Here is a 23,230-nt window from a genome sequence, read left to right as displayed (position 1 = left end):
AGCTGTTTTCCACTTTTCTTAAGCTTCCGCTTTTCCAAAATGTCTCGATGGGCCGGAGCTATGGGCAGTCGCGTGGATTTATGTTTTTATCGATGAAATCTTTGTTATTATCGCGTTACCACTGGATAACTTCCCGGCTGTGGTGGCAACTCGCCAAATCTGGCCAAAACTTCACGCGACCTTCATGGGCTTTATGGAAGGTAGACCGCGGTTTTTGAGACATTCCTCCTTGTACAGGTACATCTGTTTTTTTGCAAGTTTGTCCAAAAAGCAAACTTAAACTTCGCAGGAACTACTCCTCGTGCCGTCGCCATGTAGAAGGAAGCTAGGAAGCTGTCCGAAATCCATTTTGACGTAGGTTCCATCGTCGATGAGCAGGATTATCAACGTGGGTGTGCAGATTTTTCTTTTTTCGGCTTCCATCTGGAATAATTTTTGACTTGCTACACGAAACATCGTGAAATTTATACCCCAGCAAGTGGGCGCCTAGGTGGACAAACCGCTGTAAAAGAATTCTTGCAGCGGTCACTTTTCGTGCCGCTGCAATACAATAAATGATTCCGTATTCTAAATGGACATAGCTTTAGCCCTGAAAATGAGAAGATTCAGGAATTTATATTTGAATTTCTCAAAGTATTTAACCAAAAGCTATTTTAATGATCCCTTGGATTATTTCTTCAGAATTCTCTTCAGGAATTCTTTCGGTAAATAATCCTGTATCTACATTGATTCCAGTTCCAGCGGAATGTCCTTTAAAATATTTGCCAATAACGAATGACTTTAATGATTTCTTCAAGAATTTCTTTGTAGCTTTTGTTAGAAAATTCTCCTTGAAGAATGAATGCAAAAATCCTTTCTAAGAATTAGGGTTTATTCACAAATTACATAAGGCCAAATTTCACCATTTTTAAGCCCCCACCCACCCCCGTAAAGTTTTTTTTTGTATGGGAGGCTTCTAAAATTTATATGAGCCGTAACGCTCTGACGAACACCACCCCACCCGTGAGAGCGTTATTTGATTTGTGAATGGGCCCTTACTTTAGTAGTTCATTCAGGGTTTCCATCTGCTATCAAGTTTCGACAGTGATCATAGTTCAATTTCTTTGAGATGGTTTCATTTTATCAGGAGTTCATCAATGGTCAGGGATTTAATCCAAAAGAGAATCAAAAAGTCTCTCAATTATTATCTCTGTATGGGACAGTGCATAGGTTCATTATTTGACGTTTGAGCGGTGCCGAAATTCATTTTGAATGAACTCAATGTACGAAAGAGTGTTTATTTTTAGTAAACAGCGCACTTCTCAAACGTCATTGTGTTCATTCGATGCACCTCCCCATACATATACGATATGTAGCAAACCGCGAGAAACTTTATTCGCAAGCTGTCTGATTCTGATAAAGAACTGATTCGAGAGGCTATACCTCATGATACATTTCTTTTAAAAAAAACTCCAAACGCGGGGAGCACTGGTTCTGATGATCCACTTGTTCTACACAGCTGTTTTTTCCTCAACACAAAATGAGAATCATCATTTCTCTGTGGGGACTGCCTATCCGATTCTGTTTTTTTCGTACTTGTATACAATAAATCTTTCACCGAATGCTTGAGTGGGCTTCAAAACATGCATTTCGGTGTGCTAATTTTCGACCGAATCCGACCCATACGAAACGATTTTTCATTTGATTTTGCTAATAACAGAATCAACACGAATAATGCTCGTGATCATAACATCGGCTCAGGAGGCACTTTCCTTTTAACCGTCCTCCCTACTTTACGTTAATACTAATCATAATATCAATATAATCATAATAATCATTTTCAGAGGATCCTAAAAAATATCTCCGACCATTGTTTCCCTGAAATCCAATCCTGGCCATATTCGCCCAAACTGAAACAAAATCCGTTTGAGAAAAGTCTTGGGCGAGTGAATGCACGTGTGATTGATTTTCTCCCAACATTCAACACTTTCTAGCGCTTTTCAACGCTATTTTTTGCCGTTCTCAAAGATCGGACTTCCCGGCGAGTTCCTTGGAAATGTTTTGAGGTAGTTCCATTGTTGCATTATTACAGTACAATGTAAACATTTTGCTATGAAATTCCATCGGGAAAACCTACCTTACAGTCCTATGATTTGATTACATGCATTGGAAATGCTATGGAAAGTGAAAGGGAACGTCCACAAATTACGCAACGCTTAGAGGGGGGAGGGGGGTTGAGTGAAGTGTGACGATTCATACTAAATTTTCAGAAGCTTCATACAAAAAGTGTGACACAGGGGGGAGGGAGGGTTGAAAAAGTCCAATTTTCGCGTTACGTAATTAATGGATCTTCCCAAATAAGATGATTTTTTACAATTCTAAAAAAATAAACACGAGAGTGTCTATTATAGGAATATTTTGGAGGGTCCATAATAGGGTATTTAAAATGTCAATTTCAACGAATAACATCGTGTATTTAAGTGTTTTATGTATGTATCGTGATATTTTAACTCCTTATGCCAGGAAGAGCAAAATTCCGCTATAGATCATCATGGGTCACACACTAATATGGGTCATTTCCATTTGATCAATATGCAAAATGGAGTGACTAATTATTGTTACAAAGTGACCCATTATGTGGGATCAGTGTATTTGATATTTTTGCAGCCATAAATTTCGGTTATTGTGACCGCTCTCAGAGTTGCACGAATTTGATGCCTAGTTTTATTTTAGTTAAAGAGGTGTAAACGAATTATTGAGTTTTATACAAACATAAAAAATTGAAGAAACTAAAGTCTGTTTTTATTTATTAACAAAATAGAATAATTGGTTTTGGTTTTCAGGTAAATTCAAATTTCAAAGGTTCAGAGCTTCAAATCAATTGTTTTATTAGCTGTGTAAAATCTTAGAGAGTTGGCTGATATTGATATCAAAATTTTCAAAAAGGGCTGATTGTTTAGATTTTATTTGCAGACGCCTCATATAAATTGGCGTTGAAGTAAGTCATGAACACGCTTTCCATAAAAAAAACGTGTTTTTTTTTGTGAAATGATATCCTTTCGATAAAGGAGGCAAAAGTAGTAAGCAAAAAATATACCTACGCGAATTTTAGATATTTATGCGAGTGCCTATTATGACTAATCGTACAATCTATGTCTGGAACATTTTCATTTCATAGATAAACCAGCAGCCAGCCGTTTTCAACGAGCTGTTTTATTCCACTCAACGTGGGTACGTCACTATCTGTTGCATGGTATTTCATCATACGGTGTAACAGATGGACTTCATCCAAAGATGTAAATGAGATGCGGGAAGCATAACCAATGGAACCGAGCGTACAGTCGTCGGCGGACGCCAGTAAAGTTCCACATACCTACAACAATGTAGGCGTTCGACACCGCCGAGACATCTTTAATATTTACCCAAACATCCCACTCATTTCCGAGTAGTGCAACGGCAGCACGGCCAGCGTACAGCAGCGTCGCAAAATATGGCAATTTCACTTCGGTTTGCTGAAAGGAGGACAGATCCCCCACATATTGAGGTCGCTGGATTGCATGTGAATACACAAACAACACGAGCAGCACACTGCGCTTGCCCTGCCAATGCCAGCCGCCAGGCCGGACAGCGCAACCACCACAAAAAGTAAACAACACGTTTGGCTTATACCCTGGGCCAGCCCGTGTCAGTGGCAGCTTCGCTGGGCTGCTTATTTTAATCCACGTCGTAGGTTGGTATTTTGGTCCATACCTACGTGCAAGAAGACGTGGTGAGACGGCAATGATGATGGCGCGGTTGTTGGCCATAAGCTGTTTTGATCTCCGTTTTGTCTCTCCATTCACAAAATGTGCCAATAGGCCTCTACTGGTATATAGTGGTATGAAGCGGTGCAATGTGACATGAATCACGTCGTCACCGCCACCGTTGTTAGGGAATAACCGATGAGTCACAGACGAGCGGTCAAAACACTAAACATGGTTTGCCCTCCAACTGGTATTTCTGGTGATGCTACATACCATATGCTATGGGGAAATCTTCTTATGGCGCATTCTTGCATCCCAAACTACGTGATGGAGTGTTGTTGCGACAATAGTTCGTACGAAATTTGTGAAGACCAAGTTCCGAAGAAATTAATAATAATAATACAAAAATAAATTCATTAAAAACTCGTAGATAAATCTCATATTTTCATTTCGATACTACACTCAATTTATTAATCCTGGAAAATTTATTTCGTGCCCTCTTATATGGATATTTCTTCCAAAGATGATGGGACTTTAGGACTTAAATATGGGGCACAATTTATTAAAAAATGTATAGGCACTTTTATGGGATTCAAAAACTATTTTAAAAGAATTAACGGTATTGCTTTTTCAATACCTCCTGCAAAGCCTATCACAAATTATTGTTCTCCGTCTGTTGTAAATGATTTGATGGGAAGATATCAAATCAGCTTCATTAACGGCTGCACGACAACGGACCAGATCTGCGCCAAATTATTTGAAAAACCAGCCATTTTGGAATTCATTTTATGTGTAATCGCTAAGGATATTTCAACATTAATAAAATTATAAAAAAGCCACGAAAATTAAAAAAAATAGAATTAAACTAATATCAGAAAATCTTTACAAAACTAAAAAAAACTCATTTAGAGTACTTTAACGTGTAAAACGGTTATGTGATGTCGCCATATTATTCCCATAAATGCGTTTCTATACATCAATTCAATAAAATGCTGCGCTTGATTTCTCATCGGATAGATGTACTTGCGTTCAAAATATAAATAATAACCTAATCGTTATTGTTATTTATTGATTATAAGTAAGCCTAATCAGATAAAATTTAATCAAACTATAGAGACTTACCGCTTTTAAATCCTGAAGTGTTGTGTAGATTGAATATTTCAGTATTATGAGCACACCGTTCGGCAGAAAGAACGTTATCTCGGTGTGCTCCTCTGGGTTGGCCCAGTAATCGTAATTGAACTTCATTCCCATCTTGCTCTACTATTTAGCACCGAACTTGTTGTAGCACCAACTTGATTGATTTAAATATAATTATTATCCCTGTTCCACAATTAATCTATTCACCATCCCAATAATATGCATAAAACTTTGCAAATCTTCACTCTACTAATCCGAACGCACATTCAGAGGGAAAATCTTTCCCCACAGCGAAATGCGCAAAGGTCTCGCAGCACTTTTCACCAATGACGAAGTGACGACCGCTCTTCCGGATCGCTATTCGTCCAACAGCGCAGCAGCGTTTCGCTTTCTCCTGCCCCGATGCTCGCTGACTTGATGGAGCGCACGGAGGTGTTGTTATTGTCGAAGCTGTTGTTCTTCCAGCCGGCGCACTGCCGTTGCCACTCGCGCCGCCGTGTATTATTTGCGCATTCGCAACAAAACAACCTGTTTACTCACACCACAGTGTGTTGTTTTGTTGCACGACCGACGGCAGAATGCCACTTTGTTTTTTTGAACTTTGAATAACGGTAATCGGCAGTCTTCTAAATACACGGCAAACAACAACTGAACCACCGGGGTTTCTATTTTTTTTTTCTGTTGAACACGTCACTGAAGCGACCGAATCACTTGTTGTTCTCGTTATTGTTTCTACAATACATGGACAGCACTTCTTTGTGTATTGCATCCGAAAATCAGCTTCACGCGGCTCGGACTTTGGACCGCACGATCACATGATTGTTGGATAACTGTAAGTATAACGGGAGAAAAGGATTTGTGAGTTATTGTTTAATATTGATAGTTCTGTTGAAAGGTTGGAACGTATTATAATAAGGTGGTTGATCTTAAAAATAGGTTAAGATTCTAGAGATTTATTTTGAATTTGATTAAATAAAAACGAGTTTTCGTTGAAATAAAACAATTTTGTTAGTATGATGTAACTGTAGGCTACAGTTACATCATGTTAACCCATTAACGGCCGGAGAAAAGGCTCGCTGATCATTCAAAAGAGCTGTCCTATTTATAGATTGCTAGGGTAATATGGGTTAACGGAATCACTGTCTAGCAGAGAGAGTAGATAAATATTATAATAACAGCAGATGATAGGAAAGATTTGAACTTTTTGCATTAAAATAGGAACGAAAGAATTTATATAATTTCGATAGATTTGTACACCCAACCAGCGGATGTCAGATTTTCTTACAATTATGTATAGGAACCTGCCAAAATCTGTATAAGAACTGGACATATGCGAAATTGCAAGTTTCTTATGGGCGAACACCCCATTTAAAAAGTTGTTGATCATTTATGCGAAGGTTTCGTGATTGCCAAAATCAACGGTGTCTTCGTATGCAGCTGTTAGGCCCCGCGGTCTTTAATCAATTCCACCAGATGGTGGAAGGAGATTTTAATCCGTGGACCGTGGAATGGGGAAGTAAACTAACCAACCCAAGAGGTTATAGTATGCAGGAAGCTCTAGCAAAAGTGGATGTTAAGTTGTGCAACGTAGGCAACGTAAAAGCATTACGCGAAGATGGCCGGGAATCCATCTAATTGTTACGTTTTGCAGTTGGTTCGTCGCTGATGGGGAATATGAACTGGAGAGTCAGTGAAGATTACACCCATAGCGACCATCAGGCGATGCAGTATAATGTTGAGGTCTACGGCAATACATAGGACGCAAGCCTGCGAGCAGATGTAGAAGATAAAAATTCTCGATTAAGACCTCTTAGTTGAGGCACTTTACGTTGAAGGTTATGCCCCAAACATGGATGCAAATCAGCTAACGGATACTTTAACAAGAGCGTGTGATGCTTCAATGCCGTGAAAGTTGTAACCAAGAAACAGGCGTCGTCCAGCTTATTGGTGGAACAAACAACTCAGCAATCTCCGCGCAGATTGACGCACCAAAGCTATCAAGGAGAATTGTAAGTTGCCGGTCCTTTTTCCGAAGCATAATCCGACAGTGTGGGCGCCGACGCTGTATGCTGATGCGGACGCTTCTGGTGACAACGAAGAACTCCGTCCAATAGCTTCTTCTTCTTCTTCTTATTGGCCTTACATCCCCACACTGGGACAGAGCCGCCTCGCAGCTTAATGATCATTAAGCACTTCCGCGTCTTACTGCACGGCTAAGGAGGGCCCCTATCCGTCCAATAGCGAAAGTGAAGAAAGCCTCTGGTCCAGTCGGAATCCCTATTGTGGCCTTGATACTGGCGCTACTGGCGTTCCCGGACATGTTCAAAGCGGTAATGCAGAAATGTTTAGATCATCATTGTTTCTCTGACATATGAAAGATTCAAAAGTTAGTGCTGGTGCCAAAGCCAGTAAAACCGCCTAGAGATCTGACATCTTACAGGTCTATATGTCTGTTGGATACTAATGGGAATCTCGTTGAAAGGATCATCCTCAACTGGCTTTTCAAATGTACAGAAATCGAAAGCGGATTATCCAAGAGGCAGTTCGGCTTCCGGAAAGGGATATCAACGATTGACGCAATTCGCACAGTCGTTAAAAGTGCAGAGAAGGCGTCTAAACAGAATAGGAGAGGGAATCGATATTGCGCTGTGGTGACAATTCATGTACTGCACAGCATGTATGCTACTGGCTACTTGATCAGGATTTTGCAGAGTCGAGTTCTGCTCTACGGAACAAATGCCATATTAACAGTCAGTGGCAAGACACTGGAAGAGGTGGAAATGCTGGCGGCAGAGACGATCGACACAATTGAAAAGATTAAAAAGTAGTAACAGTTAGTATCTGCAAGGCTGTTCAGCAGTTGCAGATTGTAGTCGGAGGGCATGGAATCAGTTGCAAGCATGCCTTCAAACATCTGGAGGTGATGATCGACAATCGGCTGAATTTCAATAGCCACGTCGATACTTTGCTTGTGAGAAGGCGGCAAAAACGATCAGCGCGTTAACCAGAACCATGCTGAACATCGTGAGTCCAAAAAGCAGCAAAAGAAGACTTCTTGCATGTGTATTCACATCGATCCTGAGATACGGGGTTCTCGCCGAATGAAGTGTAGCAGTGCCTTCCAGCTCATGGCCATGCGAGTAACCAGCGCTTACAAAAACTGAAAAACATATCGTTGGTGGCGGTTTTTGAAATCGCGGGTATGATCCCCATTGGTATAATCTTGGCGGAAGATTGCTAGAAGAATGCTACCGAAGAAGAGAAACGAGTGGCGTGAGGAAGACTGCAAGAATTTATTCAATGCTCAAGTGGCAACAAGAGGATAATGGGTAAAATGGAAGGTGGACCCACCGGCTCATCCCAAATGTGTCGAGATGGGTTGACAGGAAGCATGGAAAGATAGATTTCCACCTGACGCAGTTCCTCTCAGGTCACGGGTGCTTCAGCAAGTATTTGCATCGCATTGATCACGCAGCATCACCATGCTATCCTGGATGTGAGGATGTTGAGGAAACACCCGAGCACGCGATCTTCGGATGCCCTAGATTTGAGGCAGTGCTGGGAAAGATGCGTATCCTAAACGCAGAGAAATTTATTGAAAAACCCAGATTAAGCCACCTAGCGTTGGTGGCTTAATAATCCCTTTCTCGCGTATTATAAAAATGCAAAAAAAAAACACATAAAAGCGGTTAAATTAGCACTTTACGGGGATAGATTTTGATATTTTAACCAATTTTTTTTTTCTACTTGCGATCGTGCCCGATTAAATTTTTTTTTCGAAGCCCTCTTGGCAAAAACAATGTTTTTTAATAACTCTGGAACGCAATAATCGATCAAGGCAATTTTCAATAGGAAACAACTAGACTGCATTCGGCGTCAATTGCTTGTTACGAGAAAATCGGATAATGCTAAGTACGAAAAAATGAGTCTCACATTTTTGAACACATACATCACTCACATACCGCCCATAGATATACAGAGATCATCCAAATTCGTCTAGCTGTTTTTTTATGTATAACACTACGGATCTCCAAGCCCTCTATCAAAAGTTTTGTAGTGATCCTGTAGCCTTTACATATATTTTGTATACGAGAAAAGCAAAAATGTGCAAAAATGTAGAAAACAAATTGTATCGTTTGAAATGTGCAAATATATTCATATAACACCGTGGATTATTACGCTCAATTTTGAGAGTAGCTGTAGTAAAGTATGTGTTTCGAATGTAATGATCGCCACGACGCAAGTCATCTGTAGGAGAAATGCAAGAATAAGTTTAATATGATATTTAAGGGCTTCGAACCACCCTGCGTGTTAAGATGAAGACGATTCAAGACATTCTAAACCATTTTAGGATAGTCACAATATAATTTTCGGTTCCCATGGAATCTAATAAAATTGATTCACATTTTTTCAGCTCTAATTAATTAGTTTAATAGTGATATGCCGTTATCGCATTTAACCAAAACATAAAAACAAAATGATTAAGCTCTTTTAGTGGAACACCTGTCATAAGATGAGTAAGTGGAGTCAAGTACGTTATGACGGGCAAAACATCAACTGTTTCTATTTAGTATACAATTTGCGAAATCGAAATCGTCGTAATCAAATTCAATAGAGTCGAATGTAATTTGTTACGAACAAATCAGTTGAGTATTACTATATGAAAATTTGGCAAATGTTTTTCTTATCTTTTGTGCACACACGGACAGACATTTGCTTAGTTCGCCGAGCTGAGTCAATTGGTTTGTAACACTACAGGTCCATGAATTTTCAATAAAAAGTTCTTTTTCTGGGATGAAATCGTAGCCTTTCGATACAACTTTGATGCATAAGAAAGGCAAAATGCACTGAGAAAAATCTTGAATAATTTCCCCCGAAAATATACTCGAATTTGTTTGTATGTATGTTCCTGTAAAAAGCTGCATAACACATTTCTAGAGAACTATGTTTTATAGTTCAGCACTCATTTCCATCGCTGTCGGTAGGTTTTATATCCAATGGCCGATATAAATCACACAAGTTAATAATCCCTTTGAAGACATTATCCGCATCTCAATTTATCACCGAACTTCTTTATGATTTTAGTTTATACTTCATTCCATCACAATTTCAACTGAACTTCTTTGAACTTATCGATCAAGTAACACAGCAACTATGTGGCATCCTTACATTTTGCTCAAGCCCATAATGTAATACTGACACGTTGATCGATTTCACTATATGATGAAAATCAACTGGACGCGAATAACCGACCGTTCGCCGCACCAACTAGCCAACTTGCGGCCGCGTACAGTATGACCGTCAACTGCTCTGCTTTGGCTTCGCGTTCGTCCGCCGCGGTTGTTGTGCTCTGACTGTGCACATAGGTATAGCGCGTTTGACGGACAGCTTAATACTGGCTACCATTCGCGGTCGGCTCAAGCTCATGAAACCTTTTCGCGGGGGTCGTCGCGCTGTATTTACACTTCGAAATGAACGCGCTGCTGCTCCGCACAGCTCTGAGCATACACACCTCCTCCGGCGGCCGCGAGGTTCGTGGCGGCTTACGTAGGAAGGCACCAGCACTGCCATTCCCGTCGTATCGATAGTATTTATTGTACCCCCGGGGGCGGGCGGGCGCCCCGCGCGGTTGCCGATGACGATGATGATCAACACCGTTTATGGCGATGCGGTGTTGCGGAGGTGATGATTGCAAGGTTGGGCGGCGGAGGATGCGCTTTGAACGGAACGGGTTTTCTTCGATGATTGTTGTTTACACATCGGCGAAGATGTTTTGGATTTACCCGCGCGCCGTTCCAGAGCGTGACGCGTCGGCGCTTGCTCGCGCGAATCGAATACTGGGGCGGCATCAATCAGTATCCGAAAAATTGTGAATTTTTTATTCGGTTTTATTACTTTTATAATGTTGTTTCAGATTTTAGTATTATTTGATATTGTAAAGCTCATGGACCATGGAAAGCTGGACCTGTTGCTTGCATTTCGGAGAAGCTATAAATTGGGACCATATCCAATGTATGCTAAAAATAACACAATACACAATGTAGTAGTCCACACAAAAGTTATCCAATTCACTAAACATGTAAAACTTGCATAATATCCATTCTATATTTAAAGCAATTCTCATTACTCTAAATCTACTGACAAAATACTACAAAACATTCACTCGCTGATATCTCGTCAGCGGAAAAGCATTCGAAAATTATGTCCCACACGTGCCGAAGATATTAATGTTTACCTATCTCAGTGTTCGTTTATTGGTTGTTAGATAAGGTGACTCACTTCCGGGTGTCGCTGATTTTAACGGTCAACCTGTATCGATTTTCGAAATTTTATCAACAATTATTGAGCACTTCCCGAGAAATTGCTCAAGAATTACTCTAAAACATGGCGTTGATGATGTATTGAAACTCGTGCTTCTTCACCGTGTAATTATAACCGTATCCGTGAGTATGTTGGAACGACACAGAACGGGGCGTTTTAGTTTTGTCAGTGGAGATGCTTTTCTGATTATATTTTGATCGCAATTATGGTTGTGAGAATTGATTGACAATTGTAAAGAGAGCAAACTAAGGCAAGGTTTAGAAAAATTGAATAACAGCTGGATTTTAGATAACTACGAGAAACAATGCGTACAAGTACAAATCACCCATTTTCCAATAAATTAAAAAAAAAATTATTCCACCTAGCAGAAATGCATAATTTTATGATAGTCCACAAGGTAAGGTAGGCGAAAACAGAAGCAAATAAGGAAGCGCTTCAAAGAGTAAGTAAGTCTCATAGTTTTATCAATTTATGCTTTATTTTCTCGTACACTATGTAAAGCTATATGTGCTCGGCCAGTATGTATGTATCTACATAGTGTTATATACTAATCATCCCAGTTCGACGAATTAAGGCAATGTCTGTGTGTGTGCGCAACAGTCTTGCTAATGTTTGGCACATATATTTAACCGATTATCACGCAACGAAAAGCATTCGACGGTGAATTCAGTCCTATTGATTCTTTTTGCCTTTCTCGTATACTAAGTATACGTAAAGGCTATATGTTCACTCCAAAAACAAACTTTTTATAGAAGGCTCGGAGACCCATAGTGTTATATACCAATCGACTCAGCTCGATGAATTGAGGTGATGTCTGTGTGTGTGTGCGTGTGTGTGTGTGTGTGTGTGTGTATGTGTGTGTGTATGTGCGCACCAAAAGAGCAAAAAGTTTAGCTCATTTTTTTTGCACTTACCCTCAACCAATTTACTCGCAACAGGTTGCAATCGACGCAGTATACTGCCCCATTGTTTCCTATTGAAAATTGGCCGATTCGGACTATGGGCTTAGAAGTTATGGCCAAAATACTTTTCCTCATAAAAAAAACGCGTAAAAAAGTCTAGCTCACTTTTAATGCACTTACCCTAAACGGATTCTTTCACAACAGGCTGCATTCGACGCAGTATCTTGCTTCATTGTTTCCTATAGAAAATTGGACGAATCGGACAATGGGCTTGGTAGTTATGGCCAAAATACTTTTTCCCATAAAAAAGCGCGTAAAAAAGTCTAGCTCATTTTTAATGCACTTACCCTAAACGGATTCCCTCACAACAGGATGCATTCGACGCAGTATACTGCCCCATTGTTTCCTATTGAAAATTGTACGGATCGGACAATGGGCTTGGTAGTTATGGCCAAAATACTTTTTCTCAGAAAAAAGCGCGTAAAAAAACCTAGCTCACTTTTAAGGCACTTACCCTGAACCGATTTCCTCGCAACAGGTTGCATTAGACGCAGAATCTTGACTCATTATTTCCTATTGAAAATTGGCCCGATCGGACGATGGGCTTAGAAGTAATGCCCAAAATACTATTTTTTACCGCACGAGAAAGGCATCATCACCGCTAGGTGGATTAATCTGGGTTTTTTTTATAAACTGGCTAGATCGGATTATGGGCCCAGATGTTATGGCCAAAATACTAATTTTGTAATAAAATGCGTAAAACAGACTCGTAATCGTTTTTTTCGTTTTGCCCTTATCCATGGCAACAAGGTGTATTTGACGGAAAAATCTGTCGTTTTGAAATTTGGTTCAGAGATCATGGGCAAAATATTATTTTTAGACGTGAAAAAATCTCCTTCGATTTTCAGCACTTATCCTTAACCGATTTGCTTACAACAAGTTGCGTTCACAAACACAAACAGAAACAGACTTGAACATGGGTATTGGAAGCACTACTTTGTACATATACAGCAGTTTTTAGGCATCTCTGTAAATACAGGGTGGCCACTAAACCGGGAAAAAGACGGGAAATTGAAGTCACCGGAAAAAAAGCGGGAAAACCCGGGAATTCAAGACATGTACCGGGAAAAAATAAATTTGCGTTAAGCTACATACCAAATACTTCAATGTTTTTAATGAAGTTGATATCAGTCGCATTTCATCTGAATTATTTGATTTTAGTATATGGTATGCGTAAGGTTCGAGAATAAAGTAAATCTTTTTTCCAAAACCAGTTTGTGTTATTACTAGATCATTTTGATATCAATTTCAAGCGACATATTGCCCAGGTTGCTGCCAGATCGAACCAAGCGCCTGCTAAAAATTACCCAGATTTCCTCTCAAGTTTTTGTTTAGCAGATTTCATTGATCACGAATCGTACCAGATATCCCTATTCCTCTTAACTAAGGATATCCTTCAATAAATAGACGTATGTGAATTGATATGAAATGATTTCCGTTTTACTTTTATGAACCAAATATTACAAGTCAGTCAAAAAACCGCTTGGTGCGGTTTGGTAGGACCCCGACCATATATCAGAAATATTGTGCTACGAGGAATGCATACAATCGTAATATAGAATTTGAAAAAACGAACATAGTGAATAATATATATTTGAAGGACAATCACGACAGAGCCTAAAAATGGCTGCCACAATGGCCGTCCTTGCCCCCACCTCGCGACTAGGGACTAGCATATTTGAAAACCATTTTTTCGTGTATGCTGTAGGTGAGTAAAGCTGAAGAACCGCTTTTCGTTGTTCTCTGTCGTTTGTTTTAGGAGTTATGTGCCCCTGAAAGCGCCATGGATTACAACGCGATTTACCTTAACACATGCTCAAGAGTTGTTTGGAATTATATTTAAAAAATTCAACAAATCAATGAAAAATGGTAATTTTTTATGCCTTGTGATTTTGTCTGTAATATTTTGAAAAGTGTATTAACCTATTACTTAAGATATAGTTTAATATTTTTCCACGACTAACCTAATATAATCAAAGGTTATGATGGTAAAAGTATATTATGATATTTTTTTTTAAATTGATACATTGATAATAAGGATAAGTTCCAAAACTTTTAAAATTTCAATACCTATATACTTCAACATTGAATGGGAACGTTCAAACTTTTTAATAATTAATTCAAGATTTTTTTCTTGAATGGATAGAAAACTGAAAAAAGAAAACAAAATTTAGGAAATTTTTAAAATGAATTTGTTTTAATGACGAAATTTCGGGGAAGGCTCATTTGGCCGAAAGCCATTTGGCCGAAGCCATTAGGTTGAATAAACCATTAGGCCGAAAGTCATTTGGACGAAGTGGTCGTTTGGCCGGGTCATTTGGCTGAAAGGGTCGTTTGGCCGAAAGGGTCATTTAGCTGAAAGGGTCATTAGGCCGAAAGGGTCATTTGGCCGAATGGGTCATTTGGCCGAAAGGATCATTAAGCCGAAAGGATCATTAAGCCGAAAGGGTTATTTGGCCGAAAGTGTCATTTGGCCGAAAGGGTCATTAGGCCGAAAGGGTCATTTGGCCGAATGGGCTTTCGGACAAATGACCCTTCACCAAATTTGTGATTAGCCAAAATGTGCTTAAATCTATTTTAGACAACAAAATAATTATTTTGATCGGAAACAAAGATTTGGGTTAAGCTGTGTTCAAATTAGTTGTTTTATAATTTTCTGATTTTTTTAGAAAAGCAATACCAATATGATGAGGTTATACACTGCTTTACTTACTTCATTGATAAGTTCTCTAAGCTAAAAACATCAATTTAATTTGATTTACTTCATAAGAATGAGTTTGTTTTGCAACTAGAACAAGAACTGAACCATTGTAATTAGGTGCTTATCGATATTGCCATATTGATTAAATGCCGGTTGACACTAACACTGCATGCCCACGTTGCGTGCAATTTCTGGTTACCTGTTGATTAAAGCTTTTCGCATAACACGTTGTTGGTAATTTAATGCATCTATTTCTAATGTTCGTTATAAATTATCAGTTGCTTCGTAATAAAACTGACCTCGGGTATGGTCAGAAAATAAAACGCCTAATTGAACTTCAAAAACTCTTATTCTCATTTTTTTTAAGTTAAATAAAAACCGGGAAAATTTTATAAAATTAATCAGGTAAAGCGGGAAAAACCGGGAAATCGAAAGTGCGGAACCCGAACTATAACAACGGTTCCGACAGAATCGAGTCGGTGCAACGCCGATTCCTACGTTTCGCACTACGTAAATTTCCATTGAGGGATCCACAACGTCTTCCAAGCTATGAATCGCGATGTCAGTTGATACATTTGGAAGCGCTTCGATACCGTAGGGAGACAACTCGAGCTCTTCTAATTGCTGACATCTTGCAAGGCCGAATTGACTGTAGCTCAGAGCACTACGAATCGGCGCAATGCTAAGAATGCCTTTTAGCCGAACTAACTACAGCATGCATGGTGCTATCAGCGGGTTGCAGAGAAACTTCAATCATGTCTCAGCCTTGTTCGACTTTAACATTCCCCGACAGCCGCTGCGCCGCCGTTTCTACCAGTTCTTTTCAGCACAGTAGGGGAGACTGGGTAGACTTGATCCCCTTTTCTGATTTCCGATGTATCACAACCAAAAATAAATAAACATACGCGATTTCCACACGTACTCTCTAAGAAATATAGTATTTAACTTTACTGATGTATGACAGTCCTTAAATTATTGTTGTTATTGATACACAATCGATTTTTTGGAGTGCTGTCAAAAATCGACTTTGAAAATATTTGGGGGAAATTGATCCCTCTCCAAGAACTTGCTCTGATAAAATTAGAAAGGTGCCCTCAGATTTTTAAAATATTTTCCCTTCAAAATACGCGGAATTATCGAATTGCTGTGCGTATACTTGAACGATTTTTGTTATTGAATTCGACAGCACATGCAATTTTAAAATTTGGGGAGACTTGATCCCCTTTCTATGAGATCTACGCAATAAATAATTTTTCCAGCCAACCCTTCATCAAATCCGTCAAATCTACAAAAAATTAGAAGCCTAAGAAAGGTTTTTAATTTTTTTGAATTTTTTCGCCAAATTTTTGTATGGGTGACTAACGGGGGATCAAGTGTCCCCATATTGAGGCAATAACTTCAAATCCAAATATCCTAAAACTTTGATGGAATGTTGACATTTTCATCAGTACAGATCAATAAGCGTATTTATGGCTTGTTGCTGTGAAAAAACGAAAGCATTTGGTCATTGTTATGAAAAGTTGTTCAATATTTGCGTGGCCAATAAAAAAATCTTTAGGAAGGTCAAAACATATAAACCGCCCTGCAGAATTAATAAGGCTGTCAATCCAAAAAATAACTCACCACATAAAGGTTATTTGCCTAGAGGATCTATACTAAAAAATACGCTAGAACAAAACTACTTTAGTTTTCGATAAAACAGGGGGTGATCAAGTCTCCCCGGGGATCAAGTCTACCCACCTTCCCCTACACTACGTGAAGACGTTTTGTCCCATTTACCCCTAAAAATCATATTTTTCTATGACAGCTACAATTTAAAATCGATTGCGCCTAACTATTCCTATGTTCTCTGCTGCTTATTTGGTAGAAAATACGAATGGTATCTAATCCATCATGACTGGAAATAGCCATTTCGCCCCATTTACCCCCTAAAATCGTTTGTTGTGACAGTTACAATTTAAAATCGATTGTGGCTAACTATTTCTATGTTTTCTGATGCTAATTTAGTGGAAAATACGACTGGTATAAAATCCGGCCTTAGATCATGACTGGAAGTGTCCATTTTTCCCCGTTTTACACCCGAAAATAGTATTTTTTTCTATGACAGCTACAATTTTAAATCAATTGCGACTGACTATTTCTATGTAACCCGTACCCGACAATTTTTGCAGTCTTAAACCCGAGCTGGACCCGAACTAATTTTTTGGCGGAAAACTCAAACTAGATATTTTATATTTCTCTTTACACCCAAAAGGGTATAGGCCCAAACAACGAACAAGCCTTAAAATTACCAGAAACGAATAAAAAAATATTCAATACTTTATTTCTCAAACTCGTACCCGACCCAGACCCGACATTTTATCATCTCACAAACCCGTACCCGACCCGAACCCGACATTGTTCTAATTTTCCAAACCCGAACCCGACCCGAACTCTAGGAGGAATATAATCTGCCATTTATAATGTCCAATGACCTTTTTCTCTTGCAGGGTAACAAAACATACTTGATCTTATCGCTTTCCACTAGCTTGATACAGCTCTGGTTGTCCAAAACGTTTGGTGGACACTGAACTTCTCCTATTTCCTTCAGTTCTGGTCTAGAAACGCTCTTGGCACTCTTCGTCAAGTGTAACGAATACCGCTTCGGTGGAACTCAGTGCCACGCCCCCAAAAAGTAGTAGGTGATCGGAATTTGATCGAACATTTGTAACCTGTCATCAGATGAGCCTAGGCACAACTTGTTATTGAGAGGTTACGCAGGTATCGCATTAGCAAGGAAGTCTGACCGATACATACAGCAGACCTCCGATTAGACACAGATAGTTCTTGTTGTCGGGCAGCTGTATCAATCCGTACAAACTCCTCATCAAATGACACACCATGCGGTTGTCACCAGTAACGTTCCCCTCAGACTGCTGCATGTGAATCGTCCCCACCATTCAGATACGCTGTTTTATCGTCAACGTGCTTAACTATGGACTTCTTTATGGAAGCAATTGTCATTGAAGAGTCCGTAACGTCATTTGTTTTGCCACCGGAGCAAAACGCTTTTCTTGCCGACCTTTGTTTTAAACAGCCATCTGCATCCAATGGCTTTCTCATTCGAAGAAAGTTGAACTAGCTAGCATCTCCCGTTGTCCATCGAAGCGCGAAATTCCTCATCCATGGTGGCCTGCCCCTGTTTCGCATCGGGACTTCGCATTGGTCCATCAGAACATCTGGATGAATACACGCGCGCGCTTTTTGGCCTTTTCGCGTGGCACTAGGATAAAATTGGTCCGCCGAATCGGTGGGCTCGCACGGATGGGTCTGACGGATGTAGGTTGATCATCGGATTGTATTCCTCTGGAAGTACTGCGAGGAGCAAAGCTTCTACCTACTCTTCTGAAATATCGAATCCTACTCCACGTGGCTGATGTGCGGTGGAAATTATTTGATTGACATACTTACCCACAAGGGCCGTTTTTGCAATCTTCATATGAGATCTTCTCATTCCATGAACATCTCTACGGTAAATTTCCAGGTTGGTCATTTGTCCCGGTCAGTTAGTCGCTCGATAGATGGAAAACTGGCAAGTGCGAGAGGTTGATATGAGGTTTACTGATTCAAATTACATACGTAGTGAGAATGATTATGAATCTTGAACATGCATTTTCTTATAAAGTCATTTCTGATTCATTTTTCTAACAGTTCTGTTCTTTTCAGTGTAGATTGATCGTGTGATGCGTGCCAACAGTTCCTTAGATGAGCACGACTCCTGACATATGCTCGACAAATCGGTATCAAATATGTGACTGGTGCGGATAAGCTCTTCTCAGAAATCGAAGCTTTCATGGTAGCCATCCAGGACCGGGTAATTGGGACGAAGAACTATCGGCACTTATATATTTCACGAACACTTAGAGGACCGCTGCCAGTGGACCAATGGGGCATACAATCGAGCATAACGTGTCCTGGTGGCCAACCTCAGCTGATTGCCATAACGAAGTCGCCAATCATGTGCACCAACAGCTTGCTTTAAAGCCCAACTTGGTTGGTCAGTATTTTTGCCTACTATCAAAATATGGCCCTCCCGATTCTGGAAAATAGTATTGTAGATCATAACGGATGTCCTCATTCAGATCCATTCATCCGAATTGTCCGACTATTTCTCGGATTATTGTCCTTGAAGTCTACACGCGTAATCAAATATCTGTAAGCTCTTTGCAACTATGATACATGAACAGATTGATGTCTTCAACAAACGTTTCGTTTCAGTTTATCTTAAAATTCCCTGGAGTATACGCCCTAAAGTTGAAACGCGTAATCAAAAGTAGGTATGCCAAAATTTGCTTCCATGAGTCCAACTAAAAATGTAATTACGATCCATATAATACAATACTCGAAATGTTCTTGATAGCATCAGAAATAAAATTAAAATCAGCTATTCTGAAAAAAAAACAAGCTCCCGAAATTGTCGAATATAATTCGCTTCATTTCCAGAACAATTCTGCTCAACTTGAGTATGGGCGGAAAGTAACATTTACGTCATACGTAAACGTACGTATTTTGCACGTCAATTACCAGCGCCAACGATGTGATGAATGACGATGGTGCGACCACATATTGGCGCCCGCCATCGGAATATGTTTCACAACAGCCAGTGTAATGAAAATACCGACGCTATCACACTGTGTGAACAGATTGTCCGTTTTATGAATGAACCTTTGTTGATTGTAGATTGTGAACATCCGTTCAGTAGGTAATGCAAGTAGCGGGAAGAGGGCGCTTCATGATGAATCAGCCAAAAAAAAAATATCAGCGCCACATTCGTGTATTATCACGAATTGCCAAACAACTAAAATGACCTTTACACACTTATCGACCGATAATCGGCGGTGACTTTTCGGAGCGCCTCCTAATTGATACCAAACCACCACGGGCGGAGACTTTTTCCAAGAAATAGATACTGCATGCTCCGTAAATGGAAGCGAGCTAGATTGTTGAATGGAAAGTCCATGGTCAAATATTATGTGGTTCCAAGGGTTCCTAATATGCACAGGGTGGGGATTGATTTTGTAAAAAAACGATTCATTCGCCTGATGGGGATTATGCCTTTCTTTTAGATTACAGAGATAGTGAAAGTAAATATCTGTGAAATATTTAAAAGTTAGCACAATCAATGTCATAAGACGAATTCGGAATTAGTACTATCCCATTTAATTCCACTAGGAGTGGTGGGGGTAAATTGGACACCCTAAGAACTGTTGCTGTTCATCAAGTGGCTATCAAGAAATTGAATCGTTCAATGTAGGTGTGTCGAAGCTTATCCTATTGGTTATCAAACCCTGTTGTGAAAAATATTTGAAAAAATATTCAAATATGTTATTTAAATCGTTTAAAATAAGTCCAAAATAATTCAATTTTGTTTTAGGTGGGGTAAAAAAGTCAGACGGTGGGGAAAAGTGAACAATATTGTAAATAAAACAAATTATTCGGTGAAAATATTTTAAACTAAATACATATTCTTAATAATATTCAAAATGTTAACTCTTTGTTTTATCCCGACATGCAGACGTACCTGGGTTAGACAAAATGATATATCACCCTACAGGGTGGGCGAAATTTTATCAAAAATTTAATTGGTCATTAGCCTGTTAAATATCAACCGATTACTTTAGTTTTGGGAATGGTTCGGCAGGGAATCCATCTAGTTTTGAAAAACTGATTTAAAATCATGTTCTAACCGCAGGGGAAATTCCGGATTATTTGAGGGGATGACAAAAATTTTAGGTTTTGTGCGCGTGCGCCTATATTAATTACATGGGTGGAATATTGGTTCTTGTTATAGTTTTTTACAGAAACTAGAGCTTTTGCTGAGTTGCTTATGACAAACATCTGATATATAGCCGTTTTCGTGAACGCGGGGATCTGTATGGAAATAATAACTCACAAACGAAGAAATTGTACGAAATGTGTATGGAGCGTAAATTGCCAGATCCCTTTTCTCCTCCCTTCTTTCTACCCAGTCACAATCTGATTAATGAGCGATCCCACTGTCAGCCAAACCAATTTAGGTTGAAATTTAGTCTAATTTGTTTCCATTTATCTGTAAGAACATTGCTCACTTTACACTCAGGCGACTTGACCAATTTATCCCATATTTAAATGTTTTTCAAGTCATAACTATACTAAGATTTTTTTTTAATTTATCTTACACGGATAAGTACCGCTTCACAACGAGCAAAATAAAAGATGTAAACAATATTCTGTCTTATAATTATTATTTTAGAGTTTTTATGGCGAAAATGCCACAGTGCCGAAATTATATCTAACTAGCATTTTGGGAAAGCGCGCAGAATTTAGCTAAAGTATAGCTGTTAAATAGTTATTTCATAATTGTGAATAGCTCAGAGAACATGAAATGCTTAAAACTTGGTGTTGCATGGAAAATAAAACGAGCATTCCGTAAATAGATGATAAACAAGCCGTTGCCCAAGTTATAATAAGAGATGAACAAGCAGCACTGAATCAGTTTAACAGTTATTCTAACCAACTATTGTCATGGGTAATTGTAATTGTTGAATAAACAACAGCGGAGATATGAGGTTTGATTAGAATTTCCATTCCGGAACAAAAAATGCCGGGATTTAGGAAAATTCGGGATTTCCCGATACCCGGGATATTGTTTTTGAGATCCCGAAAATCTAAGGATACCCGAGACAAAAAAAAATCCTTTTCTGCTTGAGGCTTACTAGTAGTGTTTCTGCTAACAATTTTTATTTGTTTTGAACGAGCAACGCCTGCGGGAACTCCCTCATGAAGAAAACATTAGACTAGGTTTTGCTTTACCCTATGGCGGGCTACTGACTGATGGATTGAATCATATTTGACTGCCAGAGCCCAAAGAGTAAGATTTGAGGGATGTTTGTCAAAACAATTCAAGGTTACATCTGGAGTACTGCAAGGATCCCACCATTGTTATTCATCTTATTCGTCAACGATGCAATTACCTGAATGTTTCCATTTACGCAGATGACATGAATCAGTCTGATCTAGTAGTGTTTCAACTATATTTATAATTATAAATGGTGCAAGAAAAATCTATTGAAATTGAATGTAAAAAAGTGCCATTCAATCTCGTTTACAAGAAAGATCAATACGGTACAAGAGCAAATATACATAGGCTAGAAAACAGTTGAGAGGTGCAAACTAATTAGAGATTTAGGTATCATTCTGGACTCCAAATTGTTGTTCATAGATCACTATAATCATATTATTTATAAAGCAAGCAACATACTTAGTTTTATCAAAAGATTCAGTTATAATTTAAATGATCCTTACACAATCAAAACTTTGTACGTTGCATATATGTTAGTCCTCTTTTAGAATACCGCATTGTAGTTTGGGCTCCGTATCAAGAAACACATGTGAACCGCATAAAAACAGTTTTTACTCTTAGCGCTTCGAAAACTAGGATGCACGTCTCTAACATTGTCTTTTTATGAATCACGGTGTTCATTAATTAACCTTGTTCGGAATTATTACAATCACTTAACGCGGTGAACTGGAAATTTCACGATACGACGAATGGATTTATTGCTCACTTGTTATACGGACTAGAAATAACACGGTAGATGCGATTGGACTGATAGTTTGTATTCGACTAACTATTGCGAGATTCTTGCTGTCTTATATCTAGGTATAGGATCAGTACAGAGATCGTGTGTAGCGAAACGAACATTTTAGGGAGCTTTTGCCGATTACTCTCTACCTGTGGTGTAGGTGAGTGATCGGAATGGTGTGGGAAAAATCTCAACTTTTGTTCACGAATTTAGTATCATTAGGGTGTCTCAATCAACTAATTACTTAACATATGCCGGCCACCGTTAAAAACTAGTTTTTTAACCTATCTACCCTAAGGTGACCGGGACTGGGATCGGAGATCTACACTAATACAGTAACAATCGGCTACAACACGTGACTAATCGGTTTTCATATACACTGGACGTTGCCGATCTTACGATCAGCTGTTGATAAACACTACTTCGGCTGTCGATCTTGCTCTATCAGCGGCTGGCTCTGGGTCCATGACTGATGCATCAGGGTATTCGTTCGTCGCCCGGGTCTGCGTCGTTCGTCCTTCCTTCCTTCCTTCCGTCATCGTCAATCGAATGTCCAGCGCTGTGGTTGTGGGTTGTAGCGCCCGTGCCCACGGATTGTGGCACTCGTCCAGCGGCCGGTCATGATGGGAGACAAAAATTCCTTGAGCTTTTTGAATATTCATTAAACAAACAAGACTTACATGGACCGGAGGCCCGTAGGCCCCCGGTTGTTGCGCAGAACAGACACTGCGATGGAAGAGAGATGTCATCAGTTGTCATTAGCGGGCTCGTGGTGTACGA

General features: G+C 39.4%; 1 protein-coding gene across 5 annotated transcripts in view; it reads right to left on the bottom strand.

Annotated features, from left to right (window-relative positions):
* LOC134205671 (phosphatidylinositol 4,5-bisphosphate 3-kinase catalytic subunit beta isoform) overlaps positions 1-23,230 on the bottom strand; it is a 136,771-nt gene that overhangs the window by 42,823 nt on the left and 70,718 nt on the right. For 3 of the 5 annotated variants that reach the window (XM_062681168.1, XM_062681167.1, XM_062681169.1), the window contains one exon: positions 4,845-5,692. The exons of 1 other annotated variant lie outside the window; for it this stretch is intronic. In XM_062681168.1, coding sequence (XP_062537152.1) covers positions 4,845-4,976 — 132 coding nt within the window. In that variant the 5' untranslated portion in view covers positions 4,977-5,692. Of the gene's footprint in view, positions 1-4,844; positions 5,693-10,031; positions 10,236-23,230 lie in introns of those variants that run through there. One more of the 5 variants, XM_062681170.1, reaches the window with a different exon arrangement.

Source organism: Armigeres subalbatus, chromosome 1 (assembly GCF_024139115.2).
Source record: "Armigeres subalbatus isolate Guangzhou_Male chromosome 1, GZ_Asu_2, whole genome shotgun sequence".
Lineage (NCBI taxonomy): Eukaryota > Metazoa > Arthropoda > Insecta > Diptera > Culicidae > Armigeres > Armigeres subalbatus.
Note: the sequence above shows the minus strand (reverse complement) of the source record. Positions and strands in the feature narration are given on the sequence as shown.